This window comes from Carassius auratus, chromosome 45 (assembly GCF_003368295.1).
Source record: "Carassius auratus strain Wakin chromosome 45, ASM336829v1, whole genome shotgun sequence".
Classification (NCBI taxonomy): domain Eukaryota; kingdom Metazoa; phylum Chordata; class Actinopteri; order Cypriniformes; family Cyprinidae; genus Carassius; species Carassius auratus.
In genome coordinates, this window is record NC_039287.1 from 4,553,513 (window position 1) to 4,571,460 (window position 17,948).

Here is a 17,948-nt window from a genome sequence, read left to right on the forward strand (position 1 = left end):
TTTTTAGGTAGTTGACAATTAACATTGACATGAACATGCTTATATTTAAACGGGAAATCTTTTATCACATTTGGTCACAAAAGCTCATATTGTAGGCTATAATAGGCTAAGTGGGGGAATTATTTCGAATGTTTTCGATGCTATACTGTCAACCACCCTTTTTTTATTATTTATAGTAAACTTTATAAATCATTGGACAATTATGCACAAATAAACAGGCATTTTGACTGATTTAAGTCCTTTGTCCCGGGTCTCAATTTGCTTAATAGTTTTCTCTACGTTGCAGCTTATTTATTTATTTATTTATTTTTTTTTTTTTTGTTGTTGTTGTTTTCAATTAAAATGCAATTTGTCCAAATCTCAGAAACAAGTTTCCATCTCTATTAAATAGATATTAACATTGTCAGATAGCCTATAATAACAAAATATTATATGCCTATTGGTACCGTCATATGTTTGCCAAACGTACTGCATTGTGTGAAAAGATTTATACAATTTTTGCCTGTTTTATAAATAATGCTTTTGTACCTTTGTGCCTTATTTTAACACGTTAGTCACCTAGTGCATGGATGCCACCAGGTGGACAAACAGCTACACTGCACTATGACTGAAATAATGGCCAATCTCAAGTTATTGTGTGCATTCATTCACCAGGATAGAGGTTAAATCAGTATCAGTGTGTGTATAATTTAATGCCATAATATTTTACTCCAGTAACAATTTGTCATATTAAAAGGCACACTATTGTCAATGGTTATTGTAATACAAACTTGAAATAATTTAAATGGATACATTTTAGGATATTTGTAAATGAGGAAGTGTTGTGTCTAATTCTGTATACTTCTCATTTTTACTCTCTGTCTGTTTAACACGTCTCAATATGTTTTTCACACAGATAGGTTTTTTTTTTGTTTTTTGTTTTTTCATTAACCAGAGACAAACTCTGAGGACAGATGTTGACCTTAGATGACCTGACTATTGGCATTGCAGGACAGGAACAGATTTTTGTTGGTTAGTGGTTTAAGTATTCAGGACTTAAACTTCTGAAATGTGGACTTGGCTGTGGGTGCTGAACATGCAACCTAATTGGGAATAAAACTTAATGGGGTATTAATGTAAGCAAATGGCACTCACAATCACTGATCAAATAAAAGCTTCTTGCTTAGTCTCGAGTTGGCATGTGAGTGTGGTTCTCTATCCATTTACGTTTTATACACCAGTTAATTATTAAAATAAAAATGCCAGAACTATTCAATTTATACAAACATAGGTTTGAAATCTAAATATATCTAGGTTCATTAAATCAAAAAACAAATACAATTATAGACTTAAAGAAAACAGACAATCTCATGTGCAAAGAAATCATTATGATTATGTTAATCATTATTATAAACAATAGCCATTTAGGATTTTTTTTTCTCTTCTTTTTGGTAATTAAAACAATTTATAATTTAAGTAAGTTTGCCATTTAACATCTTTGTCCAAAATAAATTAATCTGACGTAAGGGTCTTATCTTTGGAAAAAAAAAAAAAAAATCATGGGTTCACTATTGTGACAAAAAGATTGCACAGTCTGAGGAAGTGATGTCAAAAGACAATGTGTATATAAGTATGAGAACTGAGAGCGAAACCTCTTACTAAAAGAGAAAAAAAAAATGATTTTACTCTTGGGCACATGTCTTGGATTGCTGTTCAACTTTGTTGATTTTAATACAGGTAATACAGAAAAATGCCAGTCAATATGTATAGTTTTCATAATGAATATAATATTTTTCATATTCAATATATTTTTTTTAATTAGGTTTTATAGTTAAGGTTATGTTTGTGTTTATATTAAGGTGCTGATATAATTGAAGAAGAAAAGATAGCCTTCCTTGGAGGGCATGTGAGTTTGCTGTGCCTTAATCTGTTGACACAGACAAACTGCAGCAATGTTACATGGTTGTCTAATGATAATCCTGCCATTGAGTTGGTCACCCTTGGTAAACACAATCCGGACCGGTCACAGAGAGAAGGCAGAGTGCATCTGATGTCTAACTGCTCTCTACACATCAGTGAACTCAAAGCTGCAGATCATGGATGTTACACCTGCCGTCAGTATTCAGGTGTGCATGGAAGCAAAATGCGAGAGGATGCAAGAATTTGCTTGACTATTAATGAAAGTAAGCTAATTCTCAAATTCATCAAACTTTATGGCATGATTTATCAGTGTCCTTCACTTTTAGAAAACAATATGTGTAAAGTTTTAAATTAATTTAAATCTTGATTTTACTATGTATACAATATTTATATGTGTATTAGCATTTTATATTAATAGAATTTAACATTAACATTAACAATAGATTTCTACCAGTTGTTTTCCTTGTTTTTTCAGCTGTCCATTCCTTGAACAATAATGACAGCAGTGATGACAGAGAAGGTGATATATCATCCACCAAATACTTCCATAAATCTTATTGTCACTGCAGTGTTCAACAGCAATCTTATATATGTATCCCTTGTTGGCAGTTGTTCTGTGTAAATTAGTAGTTCAACATGAGTAGAAAGGGCTAAAAGAGATGGATTAAACACATTTAGCAAAATGCAGTATGGTGTGCTGGTAGAAAAACCTAAAAACATATAAATAAGCCTTTGAATTCTAATTACATTATCTTCTTTCTTGGTTTCTTGTCAAACAGCATACCATACATAACCTCATAATACAACTTAATACATTATAGTGTATAGAAACACAAAGACATTATATCTACATAATAATATAATGCTGTTGTTTTTTCATCTTCTTCTTCTTTTAAAGACCTGTTAATGATAATAATTGCGTCAGTGCTCATCGTCGGTGCTTTGTCGGTGACAGCACTCATCATTTGGCACAGATATCACAGGAGAGGACAAGGTGAGTCACGGTTACCTTACAGTCTCATTCTTTACAACTGTGCTGTATCTTTTAACTTACCCAATCTTCAACCCTGAAAATGTGCACTTTCTTTCTTTCTTTTTTCTTTCTCTTTTAGTGTGGACATTATTTAAAAATCAAAACGTATTGGAATTTGAAACCAAAATAACTGAACATGAACACAAGAATGTGAGTAAAATGTCAGTTGGATATAGCATGTACATCTCGATTTACCGGTGTGTTGCTTTACTCAATTTACTGAATTCTGTTCTTATCACTTGAACAGGGTGAAGATGTGCACTACGTTGAGTTAAACCTCAATGTAATGAAACCAAGGAAAGTGGACACAGACAAAGTAGTGGACAATGACCAAAAAACTGAATATGCTGTCATAAAACTCCGCTAATCGCTGTAAACATGTTACACTAAATAATTCCTCACTTGTACAGCATAAAATAAGTTGATTTCCTCGACTGCATGAGTCATGTGTGCAACACTTTATCACAGATTATGATTCCCATGAGGTCTTTGTCTGTATTTGGTCACTGGATACTCACAAGTCACAAGTTTGTTGAACTTCCCATTCTGTCGCTCTCTCTTTTGTCACAACCATTTTTCCATTTGTTTTTTTTCTTTTAGCTTTACTTCTTCATTAAATTAAGATAAACAATTTTTGCCTCAGTCTTAACTTCTGTAAAAGAACATTACAATTGCAAACATCACAATCACACAAATTTAATGCAAACTGGTTTTTGTGATCGGTATTTGTGAAATATATGAAACAGGAGAATGAAACGCATCACATTAATGATTGTAAATGTAGTAAGGGTTATTGGTGGGGGGAAATTAAATGCTACTAAAGATGCAAATCACCATGAGTGGGGTCAAATCTGAAGAGACAAGTATGCAACTATGGGTCATCAACCACAAGTCATTTACTAAAAATTACACTCTTGTAACCACAACCATGAAATGTCATACATCAGCAGTTTGTCATACAGAACTTCCCAAAAGAGCTGTTCAATCGTTTTACATTCCTTGTGAAGTTTTAGGTTTTAAACACAAACACACAGTTTTGTGTGTGTGTGTGTGTGTGTGTGTGTGTGTGTGTGTGTGTGTGTGTGTGTGTGTGTGTGTGTGTGTGTGTGTGTGTGTGTGTGTGTGTGTGTGTGTGTGTGTGTTTAAAATTAGGTCTGTGGTTCAAATGATCTTTCACATTCTATCTTCATGCCTTAAATGTGAATTTTGGCTGTTTTTCATGCAAGTTGCTATATAAGGACTACTGTGCGCCACTTACCCAATTCCTCAAGCACATAAATTCTCATTCCTGAGCTAGCCTAGTTGTACTCCTTATTTTGTAAGTGGGCTTTACTGTCATATTTAATGTGAAGTTGAACACCAATTCTGTGAAATCACAAGAAAGGAAACCACACACACACACACACACACACACACACACACAAAACTTTAATAAAATGTTAACTGTTTAATTATAAACGTGTATTTTAGTCTCATGGCTTAAAACCATTTTCATTTTATTTGTAATTTCTATGTGATAACAAACCCCCATTACAGGAAATAATGATCTCCATGAAGACATTATGTGTATGTGTTAAAGAGACCAGAGCAACATATGTAAACATCCATGTAAAAATTGTAGGTGATGGGAAACAATTGACATTTTATGTTCAGCATGCAATATATCAAATAGCTCCTTTAAACAAATATTTTTGTAAAAAAAAAAAAAAAAATTAGACATTAGACATAGACTTAGACATTTTGGAAATAAAGTGAAATGAAATGGAATGAAAGAATGAATGAATAAATAAATAACATGTTCATTAACCAAAGCGAAGATTGTTAATAAGGAAAAGAGGCACCTTAAATGTGTTTCCTTTAGTTTGTATTTGGTGGTTAATGGGGTGAAGTGCCATTTAAAAGCAAACTCTGGCTAGCAGAACCCATGTTGAGATTGCCCAATAGGTGTCAAGTGCCTGCTCTTGACTGTGACTGAGTCCACACTGCCAAGCTCAAGAACAAAAGGTTGCAAGACTCTCCTTGTCTGTGTCCCACAGATCTTTGACGACCCCCTCAAACCTCCAACACAAGCACGGCCCATACCCAAGCACACACATACAATCTCAGCATGTGGCAGACTACTGGAGTCGACCCAATGCTGCCCCATTTGCATTTTAAGCACAGGATGGAAAGAGAACACTTGGGGTGTTTTAGCCCACAACAGCTCATCAACAAATAAGCTCCACATTTTAGCAAGAACGTCTGTTATCACACTTATTTAATACTTCTTCTTTTTTCTTTTTTTTTACTATACACTCCAGAAATAAGGTTATTTTTATTGGCATTGATGGTTCCACAAAAAACTTTTTAACATCCATGGAACCTCACTGAACAAAAGGTTATTTTTAATGAAAGAAGCTTCTTCAGATTAATACAATATTCTTAACACACCAAAATTGTTATTTTAAGAAAGAAAAAGCTATTTTTTTAAACCATACTATGTACATGTTGGCTGACTTTTAGAGTACAAGTTTGTTTGAGTTGCAACCTTTTGACTGTGCATTTTAGACAGTTAATAATAATAATGCATTTTTGGGCATAAGCATTAATAAGAGCAAGCGAATATTTCAGCATTGTTTTATGCCTGGCACAAAACTGAACTGGAGAGAGTAAATTCAGGAAGAGAGATGTAGTTCAGGCAGGTGAGGGGTGGTGTGGAGGTGGTGTGTGGCTGAAGCAGTAGAAACAAAAGGTTCTGTGAAAAGCTTGCAAAAGGTGCACAGGCAGAGGTGTTAAAAGAGATACCCTGAGGAAACAAGAGGCAAATAAGCACCTTACCAGATCTGTGTTTCTCTCTGCCATTTGCACACACTGTCTGCTCTAGCACAACTCCAATAAACAAAAGAGTGAGCTTGACCTTGTGTGGCCTGTGTGGTTTTTAGTGAGATGAACACACATACAGCACTACGAACGAATAGGTAAAAGTTTAAGTAAATAGCATACCTGCTGAATTTACTGAACCTATAGAGAATGATAAAAGTTGTGCTCTGGTGGGTTATAATGGAAAATAAGGCCTTGCTTATCCAATAAAAGAGAGCACTACACTAAACATCCCCAGGTATACAAAAAAAATCCATCTACATCTGACTGAAACCAGACCCCAGGCTTCGGCATGGAAAGAAAACACTTCAAAGCCATTGTCTGAGGGTGTTCACTTTGAGCTATGGAAATGGAAATTTCCAGCATTCCTCAATGATAATTGGCTAACTCCAAAAGTGCAATGAAGCTTAACTTTAATTACCAAGGGAGCTATAGACCTTATTTAAACGTTATTGTCTATTTAAGATATTTTCCTTTTTTTATATATATATTATTGCTAACATTTAAGGCCAAACTATAAACTCTTAAAAACTTTTTTTTTTATTTATTTTACTACTATTAACTGATTTGGGGGATGATTAGATGTAAGGGAAGGGTATAGTATTATTATCTTAAAACCCATTGTGTCTATAATAAGTCCTCACTAAAACAGTTTCCACTGATAGCCTATAGGTGTGTGTTTGTATGTAATGTATGTGTGTGAGTGAGTGAGTGAGTGAGTGAGTGAGTGAGTGAGTGAGTGCGTGCGTGCGTGAGTGCGTGCGTACAGGGGTTCAACACAACTCAGTGATTGACAATTTCCTGGAGGGAGGTCCCTTCCTTATCATGTGACATTTCCACTGCTGGGGTTCAGATTGCGCTCGTTGTCTCACCTATGATGAGCACGTTGTCCACCTTACACAATGGATTAAACCTGGAGTTGTGAATAGGTGTAAGTTTGCCATAGCTGACTACTTTACGAAGCTGATTTCTTAAGGGAGGGAAACGCGAAAAACAAGGTGAGGTATTTGCGCTTTCATTTTATTCGTTTGAATATAGTGCACTTTGCACGGTACTGTTTGTTTTTATTCTGAATAATTCAGTTCTAATATGAGGAAAGTTTTGTGTTCTTAAGTGTATTTTTTTAGGTGTATTTTCTCTTATTTTATTAAATGACATATAACCTAGATTACTTTGCTCTTTCAAAGTAAATTAACAAACATGTTCATGTATAACCGCAAACGAAAGTGCAGGTAAGTGTTCGTATGATGGATTGTGTTTTCGCGTGTAACGGAGACTCTGGTGCGTTTGGACGTCACTGTCAGTCTCATTTGTGAAAAGTATTTGTAACTGACCTCTCTGTGTGATGCTGTGCGGTTTATTTGTTTCTGTTTAATACATGTTATTCAAAGAGTAAAGTTCATAGCTGCCCAATAATGTCCATCTCTAAAAAGGTTCCATAAAAGTCAGTGGAAGTCTAGAGTAATAATAATAATAATAATTCTTTACATTTATATAGCGCTTTTTTTCTAGAGACTCAAAGCGCTTACATAGTCTAGGGGTATCTCCTCATCCACCACCAGTGTGCAGCATCCACCTGGATGATGCGACGGCAGCCATAGTGCGCCAGAACGCCCACCACACACCAGCTTACTGATGGAGAGGAGACAGAGTGATGAAGCCAATCAGTAGATATGGGGATTGTTAGGAGGCCATGATGGTCAGAGGCCAATGGGCGAATTTAGCCAGGATGCCGAGGTCACACCTCTACTCTTTACGAAAGACATCCTGGGATTTTTAATGACCACAGAGAGTCAGGACCTCGGTTTAACGTCTCATCCGAAGGACGGTGCTTGTTGACAGTATAGTGTCCCCATCACTACACAGGGGCGCTAGGACCCACACAGACCACAGGGTGAGCACCCCCTGCTGGCCTCACTAGCACCTCTTCCAGCAGCAACCTAGTTTTCTCAGGAGGTCTCCCATCCAGGTACTGACCAGGCTCAGCCCTGCTTAGCTTCAGTGGGCAACCGGTCTTGGGCTCCAGGGTGATATGGCTGCCGGCCAGACTGCATGTGTGCAAATCTACAAAAAAGATACCGCAAAATGTGCAGTCAGACCTAATGTATGGCTGCACATATTGTAACTATTTATTTTATTTATAACAATGCATATTCCCTTAACCAGACATTTGTGGGAAAGGGGTAAAACCAAGTGTGATAAACTAAGTGACTGATGGATATTGATAAACCAATAATGCTTTTTTAGAATGCTATTTTTTACTGATAAATGTTATCATGAAATTAAGAAAGTCTTACAATTTATTCTATAATCGTCAACTCTGTAAAATGCACGTGTGATTCTTTTGGACTATCTTTTGTCATTTTTTTCCACAAAAATGGGTTACTGGTTAAATTGTTGTATGTTATTCCAATCACACCCATCTCTTTACAAAGGGCCATTGCTATATTCCATTAATCAGCATTGTTATCACTATTAACACTTTTGAATGAATTCATTTCATACAAAAGTTTTAAGATCTTTAACATCTGTCAGTAAAACAAAATGTATGCATTTTGGCAACCGCTGTAAATATTTATTACTAATGCTAATCCTGTTGTTTCTTCTTTTTGTGAAGGCATGATTCAGAGGACAGAGCTGGTGCTCTCGGTCTTGGGTGAGCTGCAGGAGGCCACAGAGAGCATGGGTCTTGATGCCTTAACTAAAGTTGCTGTGGAGGTGGAGCAGGTCCTGGCCCCTTTGCATCTTCCTACAGCACTCTGTCCTGAGATCTCTTTATGGCTGGGCATTGACGCAGTGGCTCACAGACTGTACCCAGCAGATGCACCGACGGGTTTACTTCCTCTGGTCTGCAAAGGAGAAGGAAACCTGCTGTTTGATGCAGCTAGCATGCTTCTGGTGGGCTCTACGAGCCTGAGTCTGGAGCTGCAGGTCAGAACTGTGGTGGAGATGCTGCTTTGGAAGAGATACTACCTGTGTGGTATGATTGACTCAAAGGTCATGCTGCAAGCGGTTAGGTTTTCGCTCTGCACCGAGGAGTCTCAGGACATGCTCAATCTGCCGATTCAAGTGCTGGAAGCCATCTTTGATGCCGATGTCAAGGCCTCCTGTTTCCCCGGCTCATTTGCGAACATGTGGCACGTGTATGCGCTGGCATCCGTCTTGCAGTGCAACATTTATTCGGTTTATCCCATGTACAATTTAAAAATTCGGCCCTATTTCAATCGGGTCATTCGCCCGAGGACGTGGTCGAAAGATGGTGGGTCCTTGACCCTTCACATCATGTGGTCGGGTGACTTGGAGGCAGGCTCTGTTTTTAAACCCCACAACTTTGTGGCTTTAATTCATGCGAGCGACCTCAAAATCGGGAGTCCCAACAGTGAGCAGCGAATGTCCTCGGTGAAGTCCATGGATCTTCTGAATCAGGACTCCCAGCTGTCTTACCCCAACCTTAAAGACAAATTCAACATCACCAAAAGTACCTTTTACCGCTGGAAGAGGCAAAGCATCGAGTATCACAACAAATCGGTGGCCAGGTATGAGGCCAAACACTTTTTCCTGACATCCTACAAGCAAGGGAAGCTTATTCCCCTCAGCCAGTTCAAACAGCTTTTCCCGGAAATTCCAAGATCCACTTATTATGCGTGGAAGCAAGAGCTTGTGTCCATTTGCAGTGTCTCAGGTGGCTCCATGGGGGAGCTGAGTCCTGCAGACAGCACTGAACAGGAATACTGGTCCTCACCTGAAGTCAAGAAGGAGCCCAGCCAAGGGACCTTTGCTAGCGTGTCGGCCTTCAAATGTGAGAAACTGGAAGGAGAACGTGCACAAAATGTGGCTTTGATGCAGGAGGCGAAAAAGAGCTTGCAGAACTGCATCGTTGCAAACATGGCGTTCCCCTACAGAATTTTCAAAAGAAGGTTTCCAGGCATCTCCAGATCCACATACTACAATTGGAGGAGGGAAGCCATGCTGTTTACGCCTTTCAAAGAGCTCTCGGGTAGCAGCGAGGAAAGCTCAGATGTTGATAAAACACAGAGTCCCAGAGGTCACGTGTCCCCTGCTAAGTTTGACAGACAAAAACTGTCACCCAGAGTGAAGATCTCCAGACACAAAAAAGAAGCCTGAGGCTGGTGTACCACCAGAGGAAAACATTAAGAGAAGAAGCCAAAATGCTGATCCAGAGGTCAAAGATGTCCTTCATCAAATTCAAGCTCAAGTTCCCTTCGGTTTCCTCCTCTTTCTACTGGCTCTGGAGAGATTCTTTGAACAGGAAAACCAAGAAGCCAGTCATGATGTCTGAGACGCAGAAATCCCAGAGCTCGACTGTCTCAACAGGTGTATTTGAAAATATAAATACTCAAAGAACGTTTTCTTTTGATGGGAACATGGATTGCCTGAATGGACAGAAAGTTTGTCCCTCTGAATTCACACTGCCTGATTACTCCCTGCCTGACCAGTCTAGGAATGAACAGATGTTTGTGATGGATGTCGTGGCACTGGCCAATTTCAAGGCCAAAGCAAAGCTGTTCTTGCAACAACGCTTTGAAGAAAAGTCCTTCCCCACATTCAGAGAATTCCGGTCTTACTTTCCTCTTACTCCTCGTTCCACATACTACATGTGGAAGAGGGCTCTGCATCACGGTGTGCCGTTAATTCATGGCTGAATGTTGTGTTCTATCCCTCAAAGCTGTGAAGTCCTGTAAATAAGTTCAGTTTTTTATAGTTCACAATGCATTGTTCTTTTGAGTTTGACTGTGTATTTTTTGAGTCACCCACATAATTGCAGTTCATGCATCTTAATTATTTGTCCCATTCCTTATTTGACCACTTGGTTCTAGCTCAAGGACATTTGCGTGTGTGTGAAGTCAGACAGTCTTTGTGTCCACCTACAGTAAGTGCTGATGGCCTCCAGGCAAAAGGCAGTTCAAAGACATTTTCAGGATCTCAAATGCCTCTTTTCTGACCACCAACCCCCTTATATTTACAATTTAAATTAGTTCAAAGTTCTGATTAGGGTCATTTTATTTCTTTCTTTATTTTCTTTAAATTGTTTTTGATACTTTTTTTTATTTCTATATAGTTTTTGTTCAGCTTAAACTGTGAAATTACAGCTGATGATTTTTCTTGAACAAAAAAAAATGTATAGTATTTTAATTCATACCCTGGAGTGTTTCTTTCTTTTTTTTTTTCTACATATATATTTTTATACTGACAATTTAATGTTATCTCTGCTTGGGAAATCTTTATGTGGCCAATTTAAAATGGATTCCTCACGTTTGAATGTTACAGAATTGTTGCTGTTTTGCACATTGTTTTTGAACATGTTTCTTGTTCTTTCCTCCTTTTTTTTTGCTGCCGCTGAAGGGCAATCTCACTTGATTCTGTTATAGTGTTTTCTAAGGTTTAACTATTTTACTGACTTCTCCTGCTTCACCATTATAGTGTTATGTAACTCTCGATTAAACATGAGTTCACAATGTGCTCCCTGGATAAATTTGTTTAGCACAAAACTAATTTTGTTAATTTCATTATGTTGAGCATCTAATGTATGAGACCAGTTGCTATGTGCAATAAAACCTGTTCACTGTTATATACCCACTTTTCACTCTGTTGGTGAGTGTTTCTGCAATAAATGGAACTTTAACTACCCAGTCTTAGGTTAATTTGTTAATAAGTACTGTGTTAGTTGTACTCTTGTTTGAAAACAAAGACGCTCTGGAATTAATAGTGAGAATAAATGTGTTAAATTTCAGTTGAGGCAGATCAGTAGCATTTGGCAAGAAACTTTATTGTCGTTTAAAGGTGGGGTACAATGGTGTTTCGTGTATTCAGAGTTGTTCACAGCGTTAAAGAGATGGATTCTCATGCTAAACATGGCCAAAGTTGTAAAAATAATTTAGAAGAATGACTGAGAATTTATGTGCCGAAAATCTTACTTCGGGGTTGGTACAAGTTTCGGCTGTTTTTTTTTTTTCCATGTTTTTTTTTTCGATCAAGGATCTAATGACGTAGACAAGAGCGGAACATAGAGCGGAACTCCTTTTATGAGCATTTCTGTCGGAAAAGCGCGCCCGCGCACACGTTGGCCAGAGGAGAGCTAGACCGCGCACATTAACACGCTTCGAAATCTGCGGTTTGTTAGAGAATGTCTCAAAATAAGTGCGTTTTTGGATGTAAGGGAAAGTTTACCGTGTTCTTCCCCAAGAACCCAGCGTTTGTGTTCTGGTCATTTGAGTGACGAATGTTTTATAAACAAGGCCCAAGTCGACGCTGGATTTGCACATCTTTTGCTATTAAAACATGGAGCCGTCCCTGTGATAAAAGACCCCATTCATGTAAGTACAATTACATCAGATTTCTGTATTTATTTTTGGGAAATCAGCACATAAGTGAATATATGTTAATTGGAAACAACACAAAACATCAGTGTTATAGCTCTGACTATGGCACGCCTCCAGGAGCTCGGCTTTTCCGGAAAATATGATAAAACTTAAGACTTTTTGGATATATGAAGGATGCAGTACTACTCTAAAGGTACTCAAGATTAACATTAGATTAGGTGAAACTGTGTTTGTTATGTACCCTTTAAGTTAGCTTAAGTTTAAGTTCTTGTTTTTTATTATTATTTTTTCCTCAGGGTGTAATTTGTTCTAAAAGTGGCAAATAAGGTATTCTGAGAGCTTGCTGCTATACTTAACACTGTGATGTCGGTCTTATTTGTGGAGCACTTCTTAGACACCGATTTCACCACAGCTTCAATAAGTGTTTTACCTCACAAAAGCATGAAAATAATTGGCAGGAGGGATGAGCAACATTATAAAGGAGTTTTTTTTTTTTTATGGATGCCAGAATGTTACAGAAGTATGTTGGTTTTAGTTTGCACCTTTTTAATGGATGGACTCATATATTTATGAGAATCCCATGGAAGAATCTAGAAATCGAGAGAGGGTAAAAAGAGAGCAAAACCTTTTAAATCTTGGACTTCACCCTTTCTAAAAGCTGATTCCCCTCAGCCAGTTGAGACAGCTTTTCCCGGAAATTCCAAGATCCACTTACTGTGCATGGAAGCAGAGCTTGTGTCCACACGCAGTGTCTCGGGTGGCTCCAAAATCAAGTAAATAAACCAAGAATGCACCTGTGAGTTGTGTGTGTGTTTTTTTTTTTTTTTTTTTTTTTTTTTAGAAATTGTTTCAGGTCATGAAAAAGTATTTGGATATAAATGCACTAGATGGCAGTGGCGGACTGTCTTTAGGAGCATCTTTTTTTTTAGGGCTGCTGGGCCATCCTTTATGCAATGGTTTGCTGAGATTCCCCATGTAGTTTATTTTTTAAAACAAATTAATGTTAATAAAATAATGTCATATATAGTTTTTAGAAAATCAAAAAGGGAAATGAAAAGAGGTTAGTCAATTCATAAACTGAATCCAAACTTAAACCATTAAATAGTTAAATGTAGTCATTATGGCATTGACTAGTTTCTATCTTATCTTTGTTGAATTTAAAAAAGTTCTACAGCTCATAAAAGTATTTGCTTCAACTAGGCGTAATCCCTTCATATTTAGAGAAATAATCATTGAACATTATGAATATTTTCTTACATTTTCTTTGTTTTAGAGACATTAGTGGGACCTTTACTTGGACATCACCTGTGCCGTTTTGGTGTGCCGTTTACTGGAGTGCAAAAATTAGGGCAAATGGGAAGATACTGCTGAAGACGCTTTCCTCAAGAAGTGAGTAAGGTAATTATTAAGTTGCTTGAAAAAGCCAACTTACTGAAAATACTATTTAAACAACTACTTCTTCTCAGCTGCGTGGCGTTTTTAATTCGGCTTCCCATGTTAACAGGTTAGAGCTTGCAGACTGCCTGCTGAGACACGCTGAAAACGTGTGCATGCTAGAAAATAGAACCGACGCCTATTTTTTACGCGACACGTGCGAGTGTTGGAAGCGTTTCCAGGGAAAATATAATCGTAAATATGTTTATATGTCTTTTTGTACACACATACATATTAATTCATGACATTTTGAAATTTTAAAGTCTATAGGTTGACATAAATTCAGAAATAAATGTAATTTAAAAAATAAATAAATAAATAATTATCGACTAACAAATATCATACCTGTCAAACATAGTCTATTTTGCCGTCAATACTGTTGACGGTGTCCTTTATCAGTAGGCGTAGGTGTAAGTGTGTAAAAAAAAGTTGATATTGTTTTCATGAAGACAAGAGCCTGTTCTGTCGGCGGTCTCCCTACAGTAGCAGCAGCGTGCCAGCGCCGCGTCAGGCACGCTCCTGGTTGATTCACTTGCTAATCATGCTAACAACATGCTACAGACATGCTAGTCACTTGCTAATCATGCTAATGACATGCTGGGAACATGCTAGTTACACGTTAGCTTCAAACTTTCTGGCTAGGCTTTTTCAAGCCAACTTAAAGTTTGACCACAAACTTTACTATCTAGTTTTCTTTAGATTTCTGTGGAAATTGTTAACTGTGATGACAAGCACTCATCAGGAACAACTTAACACTGGATTTTCAAAAGTATGTGAAATATTTTAAGTTCACAGCATAGAATCTTTAAAATATGTCAGAGAGTTTTACACACTGGTTTATTAGTGTGGCGAATTTTCCACACTTCAAAAAGTGATTATGAATGAAACGAATAGGGCTGGGTAAAAAAAATAGATTTTTCGATTAATAGTTTTTTAAAATGTGGTCGATTCAAAATCGATTCTCAAAGGCCATGAATCGATTTTTTTTCCATATTTATTTCCGCAGACATTGAACGTAAGATTAGCGTTAATCTAATTACAAATCTTCTCCACTAGATGTCACCCTCTTATGTGCCTTGCGCGATGTTACCAACGAACCTGTCATTCATTCATTCAGTTTAAAGCAGTGGTTCTCAACCCGCGGCCCGTCACGAATTCAAATGCGGCCCACCATTTGCTGAACACACACACACACACACACACAAAACTTTTGCAACTCACTTGAAGAAGTTAAAGCAAATGGAAACACCATATACTACGCAGCAATCATCCTTAATTGAAAGAAATGTGGCAAAACCTCTCTGGAGAGAACCTCATATTATTAAATTCGAAAGTGCTTTCCATATTTGGATCAACACAGGCTACTTTGTGAACGCACATTTTCTGCAATGTTGCGAGTCAGGTCATGCTCCCGTTCGCGTCTTATAGACTGCATCTTAAAGCCTCTTATACTTTCTGCGTCCGCGAGTCCGCTATAGACCGCTATGCAGGCTTGATGTAAACATCGCCATCGGAGAGTGTGTACCGAGGCTCTGAGCAGACAACCGCGCGGACAGGTGCGCGTGGTCAGTAGTCTTCAAAAGCCCATTTGCACATGTTCAGGCACTATGAAGAAGCCTATTGCCAATCGGGCCGGGCTCGGGCTTGTGCGGTAAATGAGCAGTCATGTAATGTGCGCGAGAAAGATGCGAAAATGTATGCTGAGTCTAGTTGAAACGGAGGCTTGCTTCTGACGATTACTGACGTTTTGGTAGCACCAGCAACTAAAGCAAAGTCTGAGGTTTGTAAAAGTTTTGACCTCGTTTATAATGAGAATAATGAGTGAATAATGACGCACCATCAGTGAGCGCAGGAGCGCGCTGAAGACATCTACAGTGGATTTAATCATTTTCCTCCACAAAAACAGGTAGGCCTTGCCTAATCTTGGTGAGTAAATGTTTTTCAAATAATAACTAAATATTATTTGAGTTCTTAAATGCATAATGTAGACAGAGTAGGCTATATAAGCTAATGTTGGCATTATTATTTTATTATATCAGCTGCTATGGCGAAGCAAATCCGGCAGAGCCTTTATCTTAATTCATTTCGTTATTGCCAAATACCCATCTTAATTTAGAATTTATCTTAATACATTTTTTTTAAGAAAGACTTGTTTTTATTGGTGCGTTGGCCTATTTATATGCTAAACGAGCCTATACCGGGCTATTTATAGAGTGCTTAGATATTACGATATTACAGAGGACTTATTTTATTTCTTTGTTCAAACTTCCAAGTGGCCTATTACGTTAGTCATGTATAAATTATGTTAAACCATGTATAAATGACTCATTCCTGACAAAAGGCAAAAGAGCTGTGTGCTGAGTACATTTGAATAATGTTGGGTTGTAAATGGGTTCGGGCTTTTACAAAGCTGTCAATCAAAATGTACGTGTCGGGTTCGGGCCGAAATCTGTCGGGCTCGGGACATGTTGGGCTTAACTTTTAAGACCCGATTACAGCTCTAACAGAAAATCGAATCGAAAATCCTAATCGAATCGAGAATCGAAATCGAATCGAAATCGAAATCGAATCGAATCGATTTGAGAGCTTGTGAATCGAAATCGAATCGATCTTGAAAATCTGAATCGATACCCAGCCCTAGAAACGAAGTGTGATTGGTTGTTGGACATGTCGGTCAAACTGCCTCATAGGTGGGCCGTGGCCGATGAAAGCTGCCATGAATTCCAGACCTTCAACCTGAAGATCTGGCTACATGAAACTAGCCTTGCAGTGGCTTTGTTGTGAATTAGTTGAGTGCTTAAAGGGTACATAACATACAGTTTCACCTAAACCCATTTATAGAGTAGTACTGCATCCTTCATATATCCAAAAAGTCTTAAGTTTTATCATATTTGTAATAGAAAAATACAGCTTTCCGATTCTTTCCGGAAAAAGCCGAGCTCCTGGAGGAGTGCCGTAGTCGGAGCTATAACACTGATGTTTTGTGTTGTTTCCATTAACATATATTCACTTATGTGCACATTTCCAAAAAAAAAAAATACAGAAATCTGATGCAATTGTACATGAATGGGGTCTTTTATCACAAGGACGTTTATCACTCCATGTTTTAATAGCAAAAGATATGCAAATCCAGCTTCAACTTGGGACTTGTTTATACAACCACTGGCACCACTGAGATCATTAAGGACCAACTAATCAATAATCAATAAAACATACTGAATACCTTAAAAAAATACATGTTATAGTTGGAAGCTTCACAAAATGCAGAGTCAAAATAGGAACTGGGAGTAAAAAAAACTGGTGAAATTGAGAAGGGTATGGACAGATTATGAACCATTGATATCAGTTTATAGATTATTGGTATCACTACATCCCGACATGGTCATAGGTCCATTTATCAAGACTTACGATCAGTTGGACTCATATTTTGTCTTTGCATTCAAACAGAAGAACTGGAGATTGTGTTAACAGTGTGTAATACAATGGATTCATTTGTCTTGGGTGATCAGTGAGCTCTGACTAATTGTACCACACTTTTGCTAGATAAAACATTGTGCTTTGCTCCTGCTCTTTTTGAATAATTTGTTGTACTGCTCACAATATGTGAGAAAACCCTGACAGACAAACGTTTTGCACAAATTTGTCTAATTTCTGCGCTCATTATTTTTCATGACTGAGGTGTCTAATTAACTAATTTGAAAGTCAGTTTGTACTCAGATGTCATTCATGCCATTCAGAGGCACTTATGGTGATATAATCTAACACAGCACTGCAGATGAATTTACCATTCATTTACCATTGCAATAATTGTTTGCCTTCTGTGCAGAGTGGTAAATATCACAAATATAATGTTTTATGGCATGGAAAGGATGTTTCCATCAGAGAAATATGATGGCACCCCTCTGAGATTGCTTTGGGGCTACATGAATGGTCTTGGCAGCATAAACCTGTGATGGAAAGAAAGAAAGAGACATCAGTACCATCCATTGCATGCTAATGCCTCGTGACTCTTCTGTAATAACACAACCTCATTAGTAATCCCAACTCTCTCATTTAACCTCATCCCTGATAATGACCAAATGACTTCCATTGTGGAATCCTGCTCCCCGCTGTACCTCCCTAATGGCTTCTTTTCCCTGTGATTAGGAGGCAAAAATCCTCAGACAGAAGCCATGTCGACTTTTGTCTGCCTTAGAGGAGGTGAAAGAGAGGGACAAAGGCCAATTGTGGTTTTGTATAAGCAATATTAGCAAGAGAACATTAGCGCATAAAGTAAACCTGCAATGCAAATGCATAGTTATTATAAATACAATTGGACCAGCACTATACCTTTGTTTTTGTTTTTTTTGATAGTACATGCATTTTTATGTCGTATATACTGA

At 37.7% G+C, this 17,948-nt stretch overlaps 1 protein-coding gene and 1 pseudogene across 1 annotated transcript; both read left to right on the forward strand.

Moving 5' to 3' along the window:
• Positions 1-1,615: 1,615 nt before the first annotated feature.
• On the forward strand, positions 1,616-3,563 carry LOC113063005 (uncharacterized). Its single transcript, XM_026233134.1, has 6 exons — positions 1,616-1,716; positions 1,839-2,162; positions 2,375-2,419; positions 2,798-2,893; positions 3,012-3,082; positions 3,180-3,563. Exons 1-6 carry the CDS (start codon positions 1,656-1,658, stop codon positions 3,297-3,299), a joined length of 717 nt encoding a protein of 238 aa, XP_026088919.1. The 5' UTR covers positions 1,616-1,655; the 3' UTR covers positions 3,300-3,563.
• Positions 3,564-6,600: 3,037 nt separating this feature from the next.
• Positions 6,601-10,600, forward strand: LOC113062989 (vertnin-like; annotated as a pseudogene).
• Positions 10,601-17,948: the final 7,348 nt, after the last annotated feature.

Excerpts from the sequence above, each read along its gene's own strand:
- LOC113063005 (XM_026233134.1), top strand. The coding sequence starts at position 1,656 with ATGATTTTACTCTTGGGCACATGTCTTGGATTGCTGTTCAACTTTGTT. Across the intron at positions 2,420-2,797 it reads CAGCAGTGATGACAGAGAAG|ACCTGTTAATGATAATAATT; the intron begins GTGATATATCAT and ends CTTCTTTTAAAG. Across the intron at positions 2,894-3,011 it reads ATATCACAGGAGAGGACAAG|TGTGGACATTATTTAAAAAT; the intron begins GTGAGTCACGGT and ends TTTCTCTTTTAG.